Source organism: Sycon ciliatum, chromosome 11 (assembly GCF_964019385.1).
Source record: "Sycon ciliatum chromosome 11, ocSycCili1.1, whole genome shotgun sequence".
Taxonomy (NCBI): Eukaryota; Metazoa; Porifera; class Calcarea; order Leucosolenida; family Sycettidae; genus Sycon; species Sycon ciliatum.
Window position 1 is genome coordinate 24,700,226 of NC_088653.1, and position 23,082 is coordinate 24,723,307.

Consider the following 23,082-nt stretch of genomic DNA (forward strand, 5'->3'; position numbering starts at 1 on the left):
AGCAGCAGCAGCAGCAGCAGCAGCAGCAGCAGCAGCAGCAGCAGCAGCAGCAGCAGCAGCAGCAGCAGCAGCAGCAGCAGCAGCAGCAGCAGCAGCAGCAGCAGCAGCAGCAGCAGCAGCAGCAGCAGCAGCAGCAGCAGCAGCAGCAGCAGCAGCAGCAGCAGCAGCAGCAGCAGCAGGAGTAGTAGTAGTAGTAGTAGTAGTAGTAGTAGTAGTAGTAGTAGTAGTAGTAGTAGTAGTAGTAGTAGTAGTAGTAGTAGTAGTAGTAGTAGTAGTAGTAGTAGTAGTAGTAGTAGTAGTAGTAGTAGTAGTAGTAGTAGTAGTAGTAGTAGTAGTAGTAGTAGTAGTAGTAGTAGTAGTAGTAGTAGTAGTAGTAGTAGTAGTAGTAGTAGTAGTAGTAGTAGTAGTAGTAGTAGTAGTAGTAGTAGTAGTAGTAGTAGTAGTAGTAGTAGTAGTAGTAGTAGTAGTAGTAGTAGTAGTAGTAGTAGTAGTAGTAGTAGTAGTAGTAGTAGTAGTAGTAGTAGTAGTAGTAGTAGTAGTAGTAGTAGTAGTAGTAGTAGTAGTAGTAGTAGTAGTAGTAGTAGTAGTAGTAGTAGTAGTAGTAGTAGTAGTAGTAGTAGTAGTAGTAGTAGTAGTAGTAGTAGTAGTAGTAGTAGTAGTAGTAGTAGTAGTAGTAGTAGTAGTAGTAGTAGTAGTAGTAGTAGTAGTAGTAGTAGTAGTAGTAGTAGTAGTAGTAGTAGTAGTAGTAGTAGTAGTAGTAGTAGTAGTAGTAGTAGTAGTAGTAGTAGTAGTAGTAGTAGTAGTAGTAGTAGTAGTAGTAGTAGTAGTAGTAGTAGTAGTAGTAGTAGTAGTAGTAGTAGTAGTAGTAGTAGTAGTAGTAGTAGTAGTAGTAGTAGTAGTAGTAGTAGTAGTAGTAGTAGTAGTAGTAGTAGTAGTAGTAGTAGTAGTAGTAGTAGTAGTAGTAGTAGTAGTAGTAGTAGTAGTAGTAGTAGTAGTAGTAGTAGTAGTAGTAGTAGTAGTAGTAGTAGTAGTAGTAGTAGTAGTAGTAGTAGTAGTAGTAGTAGTAGTAGTAGTAGTAGTAGTAGTAGTAGTAGTAGTAGTAGTAGTAGTAGTAGTAGTAGTAGTAGTAGTAGTAGTAGTAGTAGTAGTAGTAGTAGTAGTAGTAGTAGTAGTAGTAGTAGTAGTAGTAGTAGTAGTAGTAAGCATAGTGACCTCCAGTACGCTGTTGTGATGGCACAGCTACGCTGCAAAATTGCATTTGTTTTGCTGAGGTGGTCAATCACGTGCCTCCGTGGTTGCAGAGCGTCTTACTTGAGGAAGAGAATAGGCCCATCTTTTCTCGACCAATGTCGCCTTCTGTCCATGTAACCGCCTTCGGTATTCATATGTTGGCCTATTTAACATTGGCATGCTCTGCGGATTTGTAGGCATGCTAGGCAATTTAAATATTATCCTGCAAAGTATTTTGTAGGTGCTTGACTACTATACTACGTCATGTATTACAATTGGTCCATGACTTAATAATAGCCGTTTGGCATGGTACAATAACCTTTTTTGTTTTATTTTTTATTTTTAATGGCTTTCTCTCCTTCCTCGGATGGTTTACAATTTGTATCACAATTATTTGTGGGTTCAGCAATAAAGGATGTGACTAGTAGTAGTAGTAGTAGTAGTAGTAGTAGTAGTAGTAGTAGTAGTAGTAGTAGTAGTAGTAGTAGTAGTAGTAGTAGTAGTAGTAGTAGTAGTAGTAGTAGTAGTAGTAGTAGTAGTAGTAGTAGTAGTAGTAGTAGTAGTAGTAGTAGTAGTAGTAGTAGTAGTAGTAGTAGTAGTAGTAGTAGTAGTAGTAGTAGTAGTAGTAGTAGTAGTAGTAGTAGTAGTAGTAGTAGTAGTAGTAGTAGTAGTAGTAGTAGTAGTAGTAGTAGTAGTAGTAGTAGTAGTAGTAGTAGTAGTAGTAGTAGTAGTAGTAGTAGTAGTAGTAGTAGTAGTAGTAGTAGTAGTAGTAGTAGTAGTAGTAGTAGTAGTAGTAGTAGTAGTAGTAGTAGTAGTAGTAGTAGTAGTAGTAGTAGTAGTAGTAGTAGTAGTAGTAGTAGTAGTAGTAGTAGTAGTAGTAGTAGTAGTAGTAGTAGTAGTAGTAGTAGTAGTAGTAGTAGTAGTAGTAGTAGTAGTAGTAGTAGTAGTAGTAGTAGTACTTAGTCCGCCCAGTTAAAATTGGCGCTTATCTTTACACTTGTCTCAGGAAAGAATTACGAATATTTGAAGCAAGCCACGATCACAAAGCACTACATAAATGATTATTTACATGTCAGTAAGCAACTCAGTCGAAAATTCAAGCAAGTTACACATCCTCCTCGCCACTATCGTTGCTGGAGGAAGAGCTCAAAAGGTACGATCTGGACAGCTGCTGCACGGGTCGTTTCATAGCTTTTTCCACTTCTCCTCGTCTCAAATCACGCTCAAAGGCAGTGCGTGCCTGTCACCTGCCCATCAGAAGCTGAGTGAGACTGCCCGCATGTTGACTGTAAGTGTTATCCCCGTTCGTCGCAATAATGCGTCTTTGTTTGAGACAAAAAGGCAACGCCATATCAGTGTCCTTTTTTTCAAATCGCCTCAAGTTCACACTTCACTACCATAAGAATGTATGGAGCAGTGGAAAAATGCGGGAACAAAACACACATGTATGTATGTTCCTTTTCTGCTGTACCACAAGCGCAGGTAAAGTTCACCAAAGTCCGCAGAGCAGCATCCATTCCGGCCAAACAGCTAAAATGCAGGTAAACCAGCAGTGCCATAGTACATGATGACATCAGTCCAGTCATGCAGTAAAATTAATATTCAATTTCAACAATTTTAGTCAATTTCAGTGTTTCTGCTGTTTGTGAAAGGCACAGGCATACAGAATCAATTCCTTTTGCTTTGCACATGACTTAAAAGTGCGTTGGGCTTGCACACCATGACACCAGGCATGCGCTATCGTCTCACACATTCGTTCTGTGCTGGTACACTCAGGGTTTACGGCGTCAATTCAGCGCTTGTTACAACAACGGACATTTTCATACCAACTCCACCCAACAGCCTCCCCCCTTCACAATTTTAAAACGCTTCACGCTTTCTTTTTGTGCGCCTGACGAAAAGCAGAGTGCCACACCGGGCGCACAGCATTAGATGTTGGAGCCTTCTTGAGGCGAAGTACCAAACCTCAAGGCCACATGATCTGGACCTGATGGTGAGCCGCATTGGGATTTCACGAGACACTCGAATCAGCAAGGATCCCTCTCCTTTCTTCTTTGAAAACGACCAGTTCGGCGCAACTCTACAAAACAGGATTGCTCTACTTTTGGGCAAAAGCAACTGGTTGGTTTAATCTGATCACAGCTCATGTATTAGCTAGCTTTGCAGTAAAACCTGGTTTAAATGACCACCCCATGGTGCAAACAAAACCGGTCATTGAAGCCAGGTGGTCTTTAGAACCAGGTCCCACAGCGTCTGTGTAGAACTGTTGGTGCATGGAAAAGTGGTTGTGAAGAGCACATGGTCGCTAAACCAAGAGGTCGCTTACACCAGGTTTTCCAGTGCTTGGAAAAGAAAGTATTTTACACTTACTATAACATATCGGCACTGAGCTCAATGTACCATTACTGTTGCATGTAGCTGATGGATTCCCCCACAGAAAGGATGTATGATCACATGTAAACTGAACAGTAGCGCCATATTGAACGAGTGAAGCATTACTCATACCATTTGGTATTTCTGGTACACTGCAGTTGAGAGCTGGACATAAGGTCAGCAGAGAAGAACAAGAACAAGAACAAGAAAAGAAATTACCACTATTTCAACCTTGGTCTTAGAACATTTTCGACATGTCTGGCGAGCAGCCTCTCCAAACATGAAACCCTCTGCACTTCAATGAAAACATTCACAGTTTGCGTGAGGCTGGGCTGGAGGCCCGAGTTGTCCGCATCCGTAGGAGCACCACTACCCTTCATGGGTAAGGTGGGTAAGGGCAACAGAGAAGAAGAAGAAGAAGAAGAAGAAGAATATAATATAACGAGAGAGCTTGGAAGCTCAGGGCCCTACGTCATGCTTTTTTGCCTTGATGACCTAGACAAAAAAAGCATAGGGATGTTATAAATTCTTATAAATTTCTACTTTTTGTTTTTAGACATAACCTGGGATTCGAACCCGCACTATCGCCCTGCATGCATCCCCGGAACCCCGGTACACTTCGCATAAATACTAATTCTTCCAAATTGCTTCACATTATGATCTTGTATTTGAAAGCCCTATTTGAATATGCATTGTGGCCAGCCGTCTTTGATTGTACGGTACGGTAAGGAACAGGAACGGGACAGGTGCGGTCGAGGGTAATACGACACCATCTACCGCCTTGATGATGGCAAAAAAAGAATAGGGATGTTATAAATTTTTCAATTTTCCTATTTTTTCAGGCATTACCTGGGATTCGAACCCACACTATCGCCCTACATGCATTCAGTTCATTTCTTCTGTCTACTCTAAACGTTATCATTTCCGATATAATTTGCCATCTTCCGGTTGACGCTGTGTTCATAAATCTTCACTAATTTTTTGAAAATCACGAGGGCGTGATTATCTGTAGGAAGGGAGGGTGTAGTATCCCTGCCCGACCAATACGGAAGTAGTACGGAACTTATACGGAGCTTTGCCTGATGTATATTTAGTGTATCTCCGTATGTAAGCGTACGTCGTCTGCTGCATAAAAGCGGCTGCGCATTTCTGTTTTGATGAAGATGAGATTTTGATAAAAACGAGCTATTCAACCTCCAGGTGTGCACCGGAGAGAAAGTCAGTTATTTTGCCGCTTCTTCTTTCACTAATAATTATATCCCAGGTGTGTGCCTGAGAGAAGAGAAGAATAAAATGAACTGTTGTTGATTACACCGCGCCTACCACTCGGCTACCCATTACACCTGCCACCTTGGACCTGGAACTGGAGTTCAGAGAACGTTGGCGCCCTGAGAGAAGCGCTAGCGTATACTCAACTGCTGCCACCCGACATTGACTTGCCGTCATATTCGCTGACCGAACTGTGGTCGCTCTGGCGTGACACTCTACTTCGCACCGCACACCAGTTCTGCACTCAACTCCGGTTGACTAGATCATCTGCAGTGTCTCCAAAACGCCCATGGATGACGCCTGATCTGCTAAATAATATCCGTACAAAGCACAGGTTAAACAGGAAATACGTCCGGACACGGACGGCTGAAGACTGGGACCAGTTCACAACTTGGCGAAACAAGACAACAACTCTTCTCCGCAGTGCCAAGTCCAAATTCGGTCATAAACCAGCCAATGCCGACAACCAATGTGACCAAACCCATACAAACCGCCCAAACCTCTACAAACTTATGAAGACCCTTCGAATTTCACCAAGAAAGGAAATGCCAGCTTTGAACCATGATGGCAGGAAGCTCAGGAAGCTCACATCGAACTTAGATCAGGCAGAAGCATTCAACAGCTTCTTCATTTCAGAAAGCAAGAAGTCCGTCTCAGTTGACAACGAGCCAGTCCCCGACATCCTTCTACCAACATCCGGCGAGAGAGAGCTTGCCCAAAGCACAACCACACCCGCCGAGGTAGAACAGCTCCTAGGAGCCCTTAATCCTTGCAAATCCCCTGGGTTTGACGACATCCCAACAAGACTCCTCAGGAACTTCTATCTTCACTTATTTTGAAGGCAGTTTTGGGAACTTCTATCTTCACTTATGACTTTGACAGCCATTTATTATCTATTTGACCCATATTGCATGTCATAACTCTTGAACGGACAACTTTGGCACATTCTGGTTTTCAGGTGTCATTTGCTGGTTGTTATGCCATTCCAAATCCATCAAAAAATCCTTCCTGGACAGGGTGTCACACTAACTTCTTATTCCTTGGACTTTTGCTGACTTGGCTCCTAGACTATGCTGGAAGATACCATTGACAAGGAAGACGAGTGGTTCCCGGAGTGTGAAAACGAAAAGCAAAGAGAAGTTTTTAAGGTGGCTCATGCCGAAATACTTTTTCCGAAAATTCACCAGTTTGACACCTTTTTTTTGCAATGCTATGAGTGTCCAGAATGAGAAAATCAATACAGTCGTCCCTCTCTAATCCGGCACCTTTTGCTACGGCGTTTTCTGCTGGATTGACGAGGGTGATGGGTTAAGAAATCCTGCCCTCTGACCCGGCCCTACCCAATTGCATGCATGTATCATACGTCAAAACGCAGAGTTTTTCCGTGTCGACCCAAGTATTTGGTGCACAGCTTTATATTCTCAACTTTTCTCGAGGAATATACAGAGTGATAAAGTGATAAAGTAAAACAGAGAACATGTTCACATGTACTCTTGCACACACACGCACACACACACACACCTGAAAATTGGCAGGACACTACTCCTTGCTAGAATAAGAAAGTATGGTTGACTGCTTAGCCGTTGTCTCCTGGACAACATTGACCCTCTTGAGAAGGCCACGCAAGCAGTCGACATCATGCAGGTCGAACGTTGTAGTTAGTTGTAGAACGTCAGTACCGTCGGTCAGTGTCGTGCAATGTTATCGCATAAGCTGATTGTTTAGTAACTGGTGATGTTAGTGGACATTATAGTGTAACTTGTAGTTCCTTGGTCCTTCTCTTTGTATAAATTGAGTTAGGGTTCGGAAAAGTCCTAACAACCAACCGAACTGAACTTTCCCGTGCGAGGTCGAGTACAGTTGTCAACTGAACTGTACTCTGAAGTTGCCCCGCGCACGCGCGGCACTGACCAGACCGGCCTAGCCTGGCCTGGCAAGGAAAGCACCTGTACGGTACGCGATTTACGACTGCCGGATTATGAAATCAAACTACGTGCAGTTTGAGCGATTCGTTTCAAAAAGTCACTGCCAGAGTCAGAATTCAAGTGCCGGATTTTAAAAGATGCAGGAATTGAACGAAAAAAATCGGTTTCGTCAGAAAGTGCGCCGGTTGGCAAGGGTTCCGGATAAACAAGTGCCGGATTAGAGAGGGACGACTGTACAGGTATTAGGGTACGTAATGGGGCACTTTGGAGGGGTTATGGCCCTTCGAAATAGCCCGAACAAGGCGTTCTCTAAGAAAGAGACAGGTGTGCATTGAGGACAATAAAATGCTTCCAACTTCCATCTGTTGCTTCATGTAATCATGTTAGTAATTCCCATAGTATCAGAGCATGTCAGAGTAGCTTTATATGCCAAAAGATACACTGGCTGAAAGTACAGGCTTCTGCGTTTGGAGATGAAACTGGTATTCTGAACCCCGATACGATACGGTGCCCAGAATGCTTTGAAATTTAAATTTTGCAAAGTTGGCCCGAAAATGATTGAAATTTTCTTGCTAGTTGCATCGCACTACATCAGTATCATGCAGTTATGTCAAAATGATGTTAGCTCATTGGACTCGTTTACCCACTGTTTACAGAAATATGCGAAGAAATGATCATCTCTCGTAATTGATTCCAGTGGATTTGCCTAAACAATGTGTGATACTAGTGGTCCTGAATTCCAAAGAAAGAATTGAAATGTACTTATATCATAGTTTAGTACATGTGCAAGCCTGCCAAATTGAAACAAATGAAAAGCGATTTCCTGTTTGCAAAAGTTATTATTTCCTGACATAATAACGTGGCTTGCACACTAGCGAAATTTTGGGAGTAACAGCTTGCCCTCATGATGCTTGAAACTTTGGACAAAAATCGGACAGAAAGTGGTTTTGACCGCCGATATTTTTCGCGATAACGGCCCGAGCTACCTTAAAATCAAGCTCCTCGGCTCCTCGAGGAGCAATATAATTATACTGATTTAAAATCAGTTTGGGTATTTGTAAAGATCCTAGTGATTATCAAGAATCCAACCCCTGAATATGTTTGCTTGCCTTTGTGTGCTTCCGCACACTGGTTCTGCTTCACAGTGCTTACCATCATATCGACAAGAGATATCATCAGCCATTGTTTTAGACTCCATTTGATCATTTTGTCGAGGAAGGCAGGCTAAAAATATGGGCAGACAATAGAAGTAGGTCATTGATCCAATCGTTTTAAGAGAAAAGAAATAATACTATGTTACGAGTTATGACTAACAGTTCATCAAGACCATATATATTAATTATTTGTATTTTGTATTATTTATATTTTAAGGATTTTCCAAAGGCTTTGCGCCTGTCGAGGGGATCTCCTGCAAGAAGAATGAAATGACAACTTTATGTAGAGGGAGCAGTTAATCAAGGATAGGCTAAGGAAATAGATCTAGGCATACAACAACTGGTAAGTAAGGAGTTGGGATACCGTCAGTGGAATGAATGTATCGGCGAAAATGCTGATAGGGAGAATACTGGAATTCAGGAGGCTGGTGATAGAGGTAAAAGAAGGCGGTAGGCAATTCCATAGGATTGCGGCTTTGTTGGAAAAGAGGGAAGAAAAATGAACATCGTGATAATTGATGTTAAGTTTGTTGCGCGCATAGTGAGATGGTCTAAGACCATGATTGAGAAACAGAGGGTACCAGGTTCAAGTCCTGCTTGGAAGCGGAAGGATTTTTCCCAGCCAAGCTGCGACCCACAGTTAATTGGGAACTCGTGGCCTGGCACTAGGAAAACATGGATGCAGTGAATGGGATTTTCGGTCTTTGACCACATGCTGGTGTGCTGATCTACTCACCTCCCACCGCTTTAGGAGCTGCATCTGCGCCTTGTTCCTTGAAGGGTGGTGGCGTTCCTACGGATGCGGAAAACTTGGCCTCTATATAGAGAAACCGAGTCTCACGCGAACCATGAATTTTGTTTTGTTTTTTGTTTGTTTGATCTTCTTGGACTTGAAGACAGTGAAAGGTGAAAATGTTGAAGATGTCCGGGAGATATATGTGTCAGGTTAAATAGAGTAACAAGAGCTGATATTTGTCTGCGAAAGTGCAACGACTCTAAGTCACAAAGGGTTTTTAACTGGGATTTCTTTTCGCATCAATCTACACTGACTTTTTTACGTAGCAAATACTTCCTAGCTACTTTGGCTTGTAAAATATTTAAACGCTCCAGCTCAGCTTTGGTGATGGCACAGGTCCAGGCCGAGGTGGCGTGTTCCAGGGCGGGTCGGACAAAACCTTTATATAGAAGTAGAAAGGCTGTGGAGGCAAGATGCGGTCCCATGAAGCATAGCAGATTAACACGACGTTGGGAGGTTTTCAGGATGGTCTGAAGGTGGATGGTGTTGGACTGGTCGGGTGTTAAATACACTCCAAGATGCTTCGCAGCTTCAACGATGGTGATAGGTTGGGAAGCGAGCCGGATAGGGTGGTCGTTACTGTAGTTACGGATCTGAGTCGTTTTGGCTGGTGAGAACTCTCCACCAACGTTGCTGGCCTATAGCTGGTAGGCATAAATGTCGCTCCCTACATGAGATTGAGTCCACTGCAGGGAATTCTTGTTATCATGTACATACAGGAGGGTGACATCGTCAGCAAAGAAGCATGGGGTGCAGTAGGTGATTAATGAGGGCAGGGAATTAACAAATAATAAGAAGATGATTGGCGCAAGATGCGATCCCTGCGGAACTCCACGGGTGAGGACCTTGGCTTAGGAATACTGTCCTTCCAACCTTACAGACAGCTTCCGCTAAGATAAGAAGCTTTGGAGCCAGGCGACTTCTGGCCTATCAGCAATTTCTTTAATGCATTTTGCAATGCTTGATGATCCACACGATCAAAAGGTTTCTTAAAGTCGAGGAAAAACACCGTCTAACTTCAGCTTCTAGTCATTGCACTCAGCCATTTGATGTGTCAGCAAGAGCAATTGATCCTCTTGGGGATATTTCAGAAACTGTCGATATAGTCTATTCTGCCTTGATTTCAGCTTCTGTAGATGGGCATTGTTCCAGGGTTTTTTGTTCCTGTGCCCTGTAGTAATGAGCCGCCATATCATGCACTTGTCGAACAGAGCCATAACATGGTTGTACCAAACAGTCCAAACGTAGTCGATATGCACATCACCCTGGATTCTTTCAAGTGGAGGATATCTCAGAAGAAGTGTGGTGAACAAGGAGTGGTTAATGCACCGCATATCCCGGATCCACTTGCTTTCCTTACTACTGGTGACTAGCTCACGTGATGTGGGTACAGAGAGATGGACGTGATGACCAGACAGTGATCAGCAACAGGTGAGAGAATCTTAGATGTGGATGGGAGGTCTCGCCGATTGGTTACAGTCAGGTCAAGGAGTGAATTCGAGGTTGGTGTGGGCCTTGTACCATGTTCAGTATTTACTACACAGAGGTCGTAGGTGGTAAAGAGTGTGAGAAGGGCTCGGTGTCCGGCTGTATCGTTAGGGTCTGAAGGTGTCCTTTGGGAATGACGTGCATTGAAATCTCCAGCTAAAATACAGTTTCTATCATGAGCAGGCGTTCTAAGCATTGGGTGAACATGAGCACTGGATGCCTAGGAGGACGATATATTCCAACTATACATTGCGAGGGAATGGGCATGAAGTTTCAGCACGAGCATTTTACAATCATGTTCCTCCAGGGAGGGAATGCGCTCACATAGCGTTTTCTCACTCCATCCACCACAATTTCGCCCGACTCATTCTCTAATGCTTGCAACCCCAAATCGTGCCAATACAGGCTTTAGCTTTCGGTACACTCGCACTTGCCATTTGCCAACTGCAAGAACCGACCACTGCCTGGGTTCCCCTCTGTACAAATCTCTCCATTATTTCCATGGCCTCTCATCAACGTTACGCGAAATTCAATCACCAGCTTTGTTTAAGCAAAATATATCAACCATGTTGCTCAAATCAATCTGCTCGTGCACGAGCAACGCTCACCTGTACATCTAGTTTGATCACTGCTAGCCATGATACTAATCTTACTATAATTATTATCTTTTATTGGCCACAGGCCATCGTGAGAATAAAGATTTGAAACAACAACAACAACAGGAAGCAAAGGAAGCCCGGCTCCTGCATTTCGACTTCGTGCTCTCTTTTCTTTTGTTCGGTGTGCGTGGACGCGATGATTCGGGTGATGGTGTTTCCTGATGTTGAGGTTTCTGCTCCGCCAGTTGCCGTTCTCCAACTCTGTCACAATCCAATGCCTCAAATGCAATGCATTTATCCTATTTACGGCTCGTAAAGGGTTTTATAACCACGTTATCAGCTCTTCTATGAGCTTGTATGTGTAAAGAAAGAAGTCTCTCTTCTAAACTGAATGAAGATAGACTTACGTATCTCGCACACTACGCGTAAACGGAAGGACAGGTCTACTATTTGAATACCATTTGTAGTCCACGCCTTGTTATTCTTGAGAGGTAATCCTCTCCACGCCTTTCTGTTATGGTTTGTCAAGCCAATTGAGCACCCATCGTGGAACGACGCGTCAGAGAGAATTGTGCCATTGTGACTGCTACACAGTGCTTGTGCTGAAGTGTAATTGAATAGCCTCTCAGTTATCCGTGTGATAATGTTTGGAGGCCTGCAAATTCTTATGCCGGTCAGCCCTTCAGTCATAAAAAAGAGATCAGGTACAAACACAGACCATGAGAACAAAAACCATGTGTGCAAGGATCCTGCAAAAACCACCTGGGTGTGCGTCTGTGTGTGTGGGGGGGGGGGGGCATGGCTGATCACACGTGCGATCATACATGTATGTGAATTCAGTGGATTGAGGGAGGGGGGGGGGGGCTTCGGGGTTAGTCAATTCACATCTAAACTAACACAGTTAATAATGGAATGTCATCAGGTACATTGAAAATCAACATACTTTTGTAAATCGACCTTTCCAGCGTGTCTTTTCACTGAGAACGAAGCAAAGGTGGCCGAATGAAGTCTAGAGGAAGAGAGTCATCCTCTCCACTTTACCATCACAACACTGGCATAAATACGAAATGAAACAACTAAAAACATCCACAAGAAAACTGTACGCCTAACGCCGCGTTGACTTTGGTCTGACAAGTTTCTATTACCATCAAAATACACCAGGAGCACTCGGAAAATCAGCTAGAGACGGACTTTGAAGCTCTCTATTCCTTTTCCAAGTCACGAAAGTCGTCTCTCGACTTTCAAACCGGGTACAATATACACATGTATGTATGTTCCTTTTCCGCTGTACCACGAGCGCAGGTAAAGTTCACCAAAGTCCGCAGAGCAGTATCCATTCCGGCCAAACAGCTAAAATGCAAGTAAACCAGCAGTGCCATAGTACATGATGACATCAGTCCAGTCATGCAGTAAAATTAATATTCAATTTCAACAATTTTAGTCAATATCAGTGTTTCTGCTGATTGTGAAAGGCACAGGCATACAGGATCAATTCCTTTTGCTTTGCACATGACTTAAAAGTGCGTTGGGCTTTCACACCGTGACACCAGGCATGCGCTATCGTCTCACACATTCGTTCTGTGCTGGTACACTCAGGGTTAACGGGGCCAATTCAGCGCTTGTTACAATAACGGACATTTTCATACCAACTCCACCCAACAGCCTCCCCCCTTCACAATTTTAAAAAGCTTCACGCTTTCTTTTTGTGCGCCTGACGAAAAGCAGAGTGCCACACGGCGCGCACAGCATCGGATGTTGGAGCCTTCTTGAGGCGAAGTACCAAACCTCAAGGCCACATGATCTGGACCTGATGTTGAGCCGCATTGGGATTACACGAGACACTCGAATCAGCAAGCATCTCTCTCCTTTCTTCTTTGAAAACGACCAGTTCGGCGCAACTCTACAAAACAGGATTGCTCTACTTTTGGGCAAAAGCTACTGGTTGGTTTAATCTGATCGCAGCTCATGTATTAGCTAGCTTTGAAGTAAAACCTGGTTTAAATGACCACCCCATGGTGCAAACAAAACCGGTCATTGAAGCCAGGTGGTCTTTAGAACCAGGTCCCACAGCGTCTGTGTAGAACTGTTGGTGCATGGAAAAGCGGTTGTGAAGAGCACATGGTCGCTAAACCAAGAGGTCGCTTACACCAGGTTTTCCAGTGCTTGGAAAAGAAAGTAATTTACACTTACTATAGCATATCGGCACTGAGCTCAATGTATCATTGCCGTTGCATGTAGCTGATGGATTCCCCCACAGAAAGTATGTATGATCACATGTAAACTGTACAGTAGCGCCATATTGAACGAGTGAAGCATTACTCATACCATTTTGTATAACTGGTACCCGGCATTTGAGAGCTAGACATAAGGTCAACAGAGAAGAAGAACAAGAAAGTAAATTATCCCAATCCAATCTCGGCCTTAGATGTTACGACTTCGGCTGTATTAGTCATTCCTCATAAACTCCTAATGGCTGTCGTGAGTCAGTCAAGTGTCAAGGTCGGCAACAAGTATGTGTTCCTCATTGGAACAACCAACATCATGTCCAACCTCAGTCTTGTACATTTTGTCATATCTGGTTAGGATTCTCTCCAAACATGAAACACTCTGCACTTCAATGAAACATTTACAGTTGGCGTGAGACTCGGCTGGGGGCCCGCGATTTCCACATCCGTACGAGTGCCACTATCCTCTATGAATCAAGGCCCAGATGCAGCTCCTGAAGCGATGGGTGGTGAGTAGATCAGACCCACCCCACAGTGGAAAAAACCTAAAATCCCACTGGTTGCATACATGCTTCCCTCATGCCAGGCCAAGAGTTCCCAACTGACTGTGGTTCGCAGCAAACTTGAAAGTGAAGCATTTTCACGGTCGCGCTGGAGTAGAATGTTGCCAACAGTGACGTTTTCTTTATTTTCTCGATTTGTTGGCAACACGCTAAGCCACTTTTTAGTAGTTGTAGTAGTAGTTGTAGTAGTTGTAGGAGTTGTAGTAGCAGTAGCAGTAGCAGTAGCAGTAGCAGTAGCAGTAGCAGTAGCAGTAGCAGTAGCAGTAGCAGTAGCAGTAGCAGTAGCAGTAGCAGTAGCAGTAGCAGTAGCAGTAGCAGTAGCAGTAGCAGTAGCAGTAGCAGTAGCAGTAGCAGTAGCAGTAGCAGTAGGAGTAGGAGTAGGAGTAGGAGTAGTAGTAGTAGTAGTAGTAGTAGTAGTAGTAGTAGTAGTAGTAGTAGTAGTAGTAGTAGTAGTAGTAGTAGTAGTAGTAGTAGTAGTAGTAGTAGTAGTAGTAGTAGTAGTAGTAGTAGTAGTAGTAGTAGTAGTAGTAGTAGTAGTAGTAGTAGTAGTAGTAGTAGTAGTAGTAGTAGTAGTAGTAGTAGTAGTAGTAGTAGTAGTAGTAGTAGTAGTAGTAGTAGTAGTAGTAGTAGTAGTAGTAGTAGTAGTAGTAGTAGTAGTAGTAGTAGTAGTAGTAGTAGTAGTAGTAGTAGTAGTAGTAGTAGTAGTAGTAGTAGTAGTAGTAGTAGTAGTAGTAGTAGTAGTAGTAGTAGTAGTAGTAGTAGTAGTAGTAGTAGTAGTAGTAGTAGTAGTAGTAGTAGTAGTAGTAGTAGTAGTAGTAGTAGTAGTAGTAGTAGTAGTAGTAGTAGTAGTAGTAGTAGTAGTAGTAGTAGTAGTAGTAGTAGTAGTAGTAGTAGTAGTAGTAGTAGTAGTAGTAGTAGTAGTAGTAGTAGTAGTAGTAGTAGTAGTAGTAGTAGTAGTAGTAGTAGTAGTAGTAGTAGTAGTAGTAGTAGTAGTAGTAGTAGTAGTAGTAGTAGTAGTAGTAGTAGTAGTAGTAGTAGTAGTAGTAGTAGTAGTAGTAGTAGTAGTAGTAGTAGTAGTAGTAGTAGTAGTAGTAGTAGTAGTAGTAGTAGTAGTAGTAGTAGTAGTAGTAGTAGTAGTAGTAGTAGTAGTAGTAGTAGTAGTAGTAGTAGTAGTAGTAGTAGTAGTAGTAGTAGTAGTAGTAGTAGTAGTAGTAGTAGTAGTAGTAGTAGTAGTAGTAGTAGTAGTAGTAGTAGTAGTAGTAGTAGTAGTAGTAGTAGTAGTAGTAGTAGTAGTAGTAGTAGTAGTAGTAGTAGTAGTAGTAGTAGTAGTAGTAGTAGTAGTAGTAGTAGTAGTAGTAGTAGTAGTAGTAGTAGTAGTAGTAGTAGTAGTAGTAGTAGTAGTAGTAGTAGTAGTAGTAGTAGTAGTAGTAGTAGTAGTAGTAGTAGTAGTAGTAGTAGTAGTAGTAGTAGTAGTAGTAGTAGTAGTAGTAGTAGTAGTAGTAGTAGTAGTAGTAGTAGTAGTAGTAGTAGTAGTAGTAGTAGTAGTAGTAGTAGTAGTAGTAGTAGTAGTAGTAGTAGTAGTAGTAGTAGTAGTAGTAGTAGTAGTAGTAGTGCACCACGTACCACTGTGTATCATCGACATGAAAGAGAGAAACGAAGGCACTACGAAGAGAGAGTGAGACAAGTGGAGCATGCCACTTTTGTTCCGGCTGTGATGTCTGCGAGTGGAGGCATGGGCAAGGCAGCAACGGCCCTCTACAAACGAGTGGCCTCTCTGTTGGCGGCGAAAAGAGGGGAGCAGTATTCTCATGTGATGGCTTTCGTCAGGTGCAGGATCGCTTTTTCCCTCTTGCGGTCCTGCATCATGTGCCTCCGTGGGTGCAGAAGGCTCTCTAGCCAGCCTGCCTTGGCTGTGGGTGATACCTCTGCTGCACTGGCAGTGGTGGAGGCCCGGGTACCGGCTTAGTGTGCACGAGCGGTAACAGTGACTGGAATATTGACTTGAAGTTGAACTTGCTGCTGTTTACCTAAGTAGGTATACATTATTATGCTGTTTTTTTTTGCGTGTTTTTTCGTTTTTTTCTTTTCTTTCTAGAACTTTGAGTTGAAGTTTTTGGAACACTTGGGAAAAAATATTCATTGTGTTTATTTTGCCCGTAAAAAAAAAAAAAAAAAAGTAGTAATAGTAGTAGTAGTAGTAGTAGTAGTAGTAGTAGTAGTAGTAGTAGTAGTAGTAGTAGTAGTAGTAGTAGTAGTAGTTGTAGTAGTTGTAGTAGTAGTGGTAGTGGTAGTGGTAGTGGTAGTGGTAGTGGTAGTGGTAGTGGTAGTGGTAGTAATAGTGGTAGTGGTAGTGGTAGTGGTAGTGGTAGTGGTAGTGGTAGTGGTAGTGGTAGTGGTAGTGGTAGTGGTAGTGGTAGTGGTAGTGGTAGTGGTAGTGGTAGTGGTAGTGGTAGTGGTAGTGGTAGTGGTAGTGGTAGTGGTAGTGGTAGTGGTAGTGGTAGTGGTAGTGGTAGTGGTAGTGGTAGTGGTAGTGGTAGTGGTAGTGGTAGTGGTAGTGGTAGTGGTAGTGGTAGTGGTAGTGGTAGTGGTAGTGGTAGTGGTAGTGGTAGTGGTAGTGGTAGTGGTAGTGGTAGTGGTAGTGGTAGTGGTAGTGGTAGTGGTAGTGGTAGTGGTAGTGGTAGTGGTAGTGGTAGTGGTAGTGGTAGTGGTAGTGGTAGTGGTAGTGGTAGTGGTAGTGGTAGTGGTAGTGGTAGTGGTAGTGGTAGTGGTAGTGGTAGTAGTAGTAGTAGTAGTAGTAGTAGTAGTAGTAGTAGTAGTAGTAGTAGTAGTAGTAGTAGTAGTAGTAGTAGTAGTAGTAGTAGTAGTAGTAGTAGTAGTAGTAGTAGTAGTAGTAGTAGTAGTAGTAGTAGTAGTAGTAGTAGTAGTAGTAGTAGTAGTAGTAGTAGTAGTAGTAGTAGTAGTAGTAGTAGTAGTAGTAGTAGTAGTAGTAGTAGTAGTAGTAGTAGTAGTAGTAGTAGTAGTAGTAGTAGTAGTAGTAGTAGTAGTAGTAGTAGTAGTAGTAGTAGTAGTAGTAGTAGTAGTAGTAGTAGTAGTAGTAGTAGTAGTAGTAGTAGTAGTAGTAGTAGTAGTAGTAGTAGTAGTAGTAGTAGTAGTAGTAGTAGTAGTAGTAGTAGTAGTAGTAGTAGTAGTAGTAGTAGTAGTAGTAGTAGTAGTAGTAGTAGTAGTAGTAGTAGTAGTAGTAGTAGTAGTAGTAGTAGTAGTAGTAGTAGTAGTAGTAGTAGTAGTAGTAGTAGTAGTAGTAGTAGTAGTAGTAGTAGTAGTAGTAGTAGTAGTAGTAGTAGTAGTAGTAGTAGTAGTAGTAGTAGTAGTAGTAGTAGTAGTAGTAGTAGTAGTAGTAGTAGTAGTAGTAGTAGTAGTAGTAGTCACATCCTTTATTGCTGAACCCACAAATAATTGTGATACAAATTGTAAACCATCCGAGGAAGAAGAGAAAGCCATTAAAAATAAAAAAATAAAACAAAAAAGGAGTAGTAGTAGTAGTAGTAGTAGTAGTAGTAGTAGTAGTAGTAGTAGTAGTAGTAGTAGTAGTAGTAGTAGTAGTAGTAGTAGTAGTAGTAGTAGTAGTAGTAGTAGTAGTAGTAGTAGTAGTAGTAGTAGTAGTAGTAGTAGTAGTAGTAGTAGTAGTAGTAGTAGTAGTAGTAGTAGTAGTAGTAGTAGTAGTAGTAGTAGTAGTAGTAGTAGTAGTAGTAGTAGTAGTAGTAGTAGTAGTAGTAGTAGTAGTAGTAGTAGTAGTAGTAGTAGTAGTAGTAGTAGTAGTAGTAGTAGTAGTAGTAGTAGTAGTAGTAGTAGTAGTAGTAGTAGTAGTAGTAGTAGTAGTAGTAGTAGTAGTAGTAGTAGTAGTAGTAGTAGTAGTAGTAGTAGTAGTAGTAGTAGTAGTAGTAGTAGTAGTAGTAGTAGTAGTAGTAGTAGTAGTAGTAGTAGTAGTAGTAGTAGTAGTAGTAGTAGTAGTAGTAGTAGTAGTAGTAGTAGTAGTAGTAGTAGTAGTAGTAGTAGTAGTAGTAGTAGTAGTAGTAGTAGTAGTAGTAGTAGTAGTAGTAGTAGTAGTAGTAGTAGTAGTAGTAGTAGTAGTAGTAGTAGTAGTAGTAGTAGTAGTAGTAGTAGTAGTAGTAGTAGTAGTAGTAGTAGTAGTAGTAGTAGTAGTAGTAGTAGTAGTAGTAGTAGTAGTAGTAGTAGTAGTAGTAGTAGTAGTAGTAGTAGTAGTAGTAGTAGTAGTAGTAGTAGTAGTAGTAGTAGTAGTAGTAGTAGTAGTAGTAGTAGTAGTAGTAGTAGTAGTAGTAGTAGTAGTAGTAGTAGTAGTAGTAGTAGTAGTAGTAGTAGTAGTAGTAGTAGTAGTAGTAGTAGTAGTAGTAGTAGTAGTAGTAGTAGTAGTAGTAGTAGTAGTAGTAGTAGTAGTAGTAGTAGTAGTAGTAGTAGTAGTAGTAGTAGTAGTAGTAGTAGTAGTAGTAGTAGTAGTAGTAGTAGTAGTAGTAGTAGTAGTAGTAGTAGTAGTAGTAGTAGTAGTAGTAGTAGTAGTAGTAGTAGTAGTAGTAGTAGTAGTAGTAGTAGTAGTAGTAGTAGTAGTAGTAGTAGTAGTAGTAGTAGTAGTAGTAGTAGTAGTAGTAGTAGTAGTAGTAGTAGTAGTAGTAGTAGTAGTAGTAGTAGTAGTAGTAGTAGTAGTAGTAGTAGTAGTAGTAGTAGTAGTAGTAGTAGTAGTAGTAGTAGTAGTAGTAGTAGTAGTAGTAGTAGTAGTAGTAGTAGTAGTGACAGTAGTAGGTACAAGTGTGCGTCAGCTCTTTACTCTGTGTTTTTTGCCGAGAAGACCCGTGAGTCCTACTCCCTAACCATGGCGTTCATCCGGTGTCGTCTTAGCGTAGCGCTAATACGAGCCAGTGTAATGTGTGTGCGTGGTAGCAGATCCATGTTTTCTGCCCATACTCCTGTCGCATCATCTGCAGCTGTGGTCGCTGTGGAGGCATCCATTATGGCTGACTGAATATTGTCATGTAGACTGTTTTCAAAGCCATATTTAATCGCTCATTTTTACTACTTATTATTTGCCATGGCGACCCCTCTAAGTCCAAAAAACTGGCAGGGCAGGGTTGGGCCTTTTTCTTTTTCATTCAAATTTCGTTGTATGAGTAATGCATGATCGTACGGATTTTTTACTGGACGTTTGTGATTGTGTGTACGTTTGTGGATGTGTTTACGTTTGTTGATGTGTGTTCGTTTGTGGATAGCTCTTGCTCCGTCTGTTGCCTATCCTGTGTCAATTATCTTGGATAATTATGTTATTTTGCGAAGGGAAATTCCCAGACATGTGGAAAACTGTGTTAGTCGTAGCCACCTACAAAAATAGAGGACCACGCACCACCGCCAGCAACTATCACCCTATCTCATTGCTCTCTACTTTATCAAACGTGTTGTATATGACAATTTTAAAATCATGTTCGTGCTTCACTTTCGCCAGCACAGTCGGGCTTTTGTCGGGGTGACTTCAACAGGTACCAGGTTACTCGCCCTGTGCAAGACATCAACACCGCCCGGAACGCCCATAACCATGTTGGTTTAGTTTTCTTCGATCCTGCAAAGGCCTTCGACACTGTTTGGCACAGGGGTCTCTTAGGTTGTACTCACACTACTTGAAAAATCGCATACAAGTGACTTACTCGGAGGGAATGCTCAATACACAGAAGAAACGCTTTTCGTCCCTCTCAAGTGTGTGTACAAGTGACTTACGTGTGAGTGTTGCCACGGTGACGGTTGCGAACATGAAAAAAGCCCTTGAAAACCGCTTGAAAGATTTCAGCGGAAACGGAACCCTCTTCTACGAGGTTTTTTGCTTTCAAGCCGTTTGGAAAGCTGTGTGAGGTCAGGAGGCCGGAGTACTATTGTACGTTGAAAGGCTCCAGAATATTTTTCATGCTTTGTTTCCTCGTGGTCGTAATGCTTTGTTTCCTCGTGGTCGTACTGCTCCTGTACATATACTTGTAGTTTCCTTTTTTTGCCTGTCATTTCTGAATTCTGTGGTGTTTTTTCCGAGTATTTTCCGTCTTCTTTCTTCCAGTAGCTTCCCGTTGTTTTGATTGCCGTTTCTGTCGCATTTCTTTTGCACCATTGCTTTTGCACCAACATCATGCCTCGCGTAGTGTTTTCTGACGACTTGGAGAAGAAGCTCATCTAGCTGGGGAGAGAAACCTCTTCATCCGTCGACGTCGACGATGTGCTACTTATTCGCGAGGCATGGCGAATGAACTCCACGATCCAAGCAAGATAATCAACTTGAACTGTTTCTATTTTTCTCATGAACTGAAAATTTCAAATAAGTTGATCCAGCGCTAAAAAATTGAAGGAACGCAGCCTCGGGATTTGCAAAACTACCACATGACAATCATGTTTCTCCATGGTAATTTGCTGACAAAAATGTTTCAAGTCGTCACTGGAGTGCAGTGTGCTTGGAAAGGCTTTTTCAAGTACTTTTGTCTAGTTTTGAACGCGACATTCGCGTCAAACTTTTAAGTAGTGTGAGTACAGCCTTAGCTAAGCTGCGAACAGTGTATCGCATTGATGGCAAGGCTATCGGCTGGCTCTCATCGTATCTCTCTAACCGGCATCAGCTTGTACCCTTCAACTGTGTTATTGCAGCCTTTACCCGGAACTTCTGGAGTCCCCCAGCGTTCAATCCTTGGGCCACTGCTATTTCTCCTGTATATTAATGACCTCCCCATTATGGCCATTGGTGTCAGTCTTTTCGCTGACGACACAGCTCTGCTTAGCTCCAATGCTTGCCCTATACGACTGCATGAAACCATGCAAGATAGCATTGGCAAGGTTATAACCTGGATGCCTGATTGGAAGTTGGAGCGAAACGCTGATAAAACGGCAGGTATTTTATATTTATTTTTTAAATGATCACAGCTCACAGGCAAAGACAAAAGATTGCATAGTGGGAGCATGGGGATGGTGAGGCTTTTTGCCCTCAGCCGACCTGAGGTCTTGACGTCATGGGGACATAATACGCACCAAAAAAAGAATAAAAATGAAAGGAGTGACAGGTACATGATACGAAATGTTAGTTGGAGAGACAGTACATTAGAACGAGGGGAATAATAAGACAGACAGTGCTAGGAGGAAAAAGAGAGAAAAGAAGAACAGACGTTATTGGGAATAGTATGTGGAGCGGAGGGCTACGGTACGAAGGTGGCGCCGGAAGGTAAGCTGACCATCGAAACTGATGCCCAAGATTTTGAGCTCCTCCTGTTCCGTCACATTTGATCCGTTGAAGTCAATCAATGGCATGTCCCATTGGGTGCGGTGGAAACTTACAGTCAGTGCCTGGGATTTGGCTGGTTCAAATTTTATTTTCCATTCTTGACCCCAGCGGGAGATGTTGTTGACTGCTAGCTGGAGGGCTTGGGTGGTATCTTCTTGGGTGGTGGGGGTGATGTTGGCATACAGCGTAGTGTCATCTGAGAACGAGGCTAGGTCAGCACCGGCTGGTACGTGGTCCTCGCAGTCGTTCACGTACATGAGGAAGAGAGTCGGACCCAGAATACTGCCCTGGGGGACTCCAGCCTGATTTGGGAGCCTTGAGAATGTCTGGCCACAAATGACCACTTGAAGGTAGCGTTCACTGAGGTAGCTGCTGAGCCACTGGTGCAGTTGCCCAACGCAGGCCGTATACGTCGGACTTGTGTGGCTCGCCGGGGTGTGATACGCGATCAAACGCACCGGCGATGTCAATTGCGAGTATGCGTGCTGCGCCTTTCTCCCCGGCTGTATGCAGCCACTGGTGGTGGAGGCTGGTAAGGAGGTCGGCTGCACTATGACCATGGCGAAATCCAAACTGTCTGGTGGAGAAGACGTTGTTCGACTCGAGAAAGTTTGTGATTGTTCTGTTGATGATTGTCTCCAACACCTTGGACAGAATACACAAGAGCAAAACTGGACGGTAATTGGAGGGTAGACTTTGATTTCCGTTGGAATATAGGGACTATGTTGGCAATCTTCCATCCCTTGGGCTGTATCCCAGTTTGGAAGTATTGGGTTAACAGTATGGAAAGCGGGTGCGCCAGTTCAGCAGACCAGGCTTTCAACACTCGTGCCGGTATCCTATCCGGCCCGGTTGCCTTTGATGGGTTGAGCTGGCGAAGGGTGCGTCCAACAGCAGCGACGCGGAAACGGACGTCCGAAAGAGCCTGGTCAGTTCAAGGTCTGGCATCATTATGGGAATGGGGCTGACAGGTCATCTTGTCCGAGACTGCATTTGCTTGCAAAATAGCGGGCCATGCATTCTGCTTTGTCTGCGCTGGCTGTGTACTCACGTCCATCGGGATCACGTAATGTCGGAAAAGATTGACTAGGCCCATTGCCACAGGCACGCTTGACGGTGCGCCACTGGGTTGCAGCTGCTTTGACATCATTTTCTGTCTCAGTTTCGCCATGAAAGCACTCTTGGCAGGCAATCGTTGAGAGCCATGCATCTTGGTAGGCTGGCTGCCGATCGTCGTCAGACTGGTCGTCTCTCAGGCACCTCCATGCACGTCGTTTCCTCACTGTGGCAGCAGTGCACTCAGTGGGTCCACCATGGAAGATCTGATGCTCGGGTTTTCAGAATTTTAGAGGGGATGAATCTCTTCATACCCTCCAGGATCCACTCTGAGATGCCAGTGCATGACAGGTCTGGATCAGTCCGAGCAATAGCATTGTCAGATTTGCCAAGAGGTGGCAAGACAGTAGCCAATGATTCTACGGGTAGGTCGGACATAGTCAGGTCCAGTGTGTTGCGATCACACGTTGGTTGGTCGACTAGCTGCTCAAGACTGTGCATGTAGCACATGTCCTCTGCATGCTCACCGGCTCTAGTTGTTCTGCTACTGTGGAGCCACTCTTGGTTATGTACATTGAAGTCTCCCGCAACTATCACAGCAGAGTTGCGGCAGGCTGTGGAGGTGAGGCCCCTGCAGATCACGTCAAAGATGCTGGTGACTGTGTCTGAGCAAGTTCCAGGATGGTATGCAGCACATATAGCCACAGGCCGGCCAGTTGACAGTTTGACGTTTAGCCATACTAGCTCCTGGCCGAAGACATCAATGGTATCCAGTTCGTTCATGGCTAGCGTGGCCTTCACCCAAACTGCCACCCCGCCACCAGGGCAGTTTCGGTCGCGTCTCAGAGGCTGGTAGTAGCCAGGGAGCGTCAACTCTGCTTGAGTCACAGCATCTGACAGCTTAGACTCTGTTACTATGGCAACATCCGGGAATTCAGCATGGAGCACATGGCGGAATTCATCTAACTATCTCATTAGCCCAAAGGCATTTGTTACGAACAGTTTCAGGGTTTGTTGGTCATTACCGGCTTAGGGGTGCAAACGCATTGCCAACTGAGACAGAGTACTTGGCTGCTTGGTCTGCAGGTGGTGAAT

At 43.4% G+C, this 23,082-nt stretch overlaps 1 protein-coding gene across 1 annotated transcript in view; it reads right to left on the reverse strand.

Moving 5' to 3' along the window:
- LOC135827212 (MAM and LDL-receptor class A domain-containing protein 1-like) overlaps positions 1-23,082 on the reverse strand; it is an 88,992-nt gene that overhangs the window by 37,074 nt on the left and 28,836 nt on the right. Inside the window, exons 5-8 of the mRNA XM_065339741.1 lie at positions 13,025-13,192; positions 11,242-11,514; positions 7,950-8,021; positions 3,601-3,768 (exon numbers count right to left, since the gene is read on the reverse strand). Coding sequence (XP_065195813.1) covers positions 3,601-3,768; positions 7,950-8,021; positions 11,242-11,514; positions 13,025-13,192 — 681 coding nt within the window. The remainder of the gene's footprint in view (positions 1-3,600; positions 3,769-7,949; positions 8,022-11,241; positions 11,515-13,024; positions 13,193-23,082) is intronic.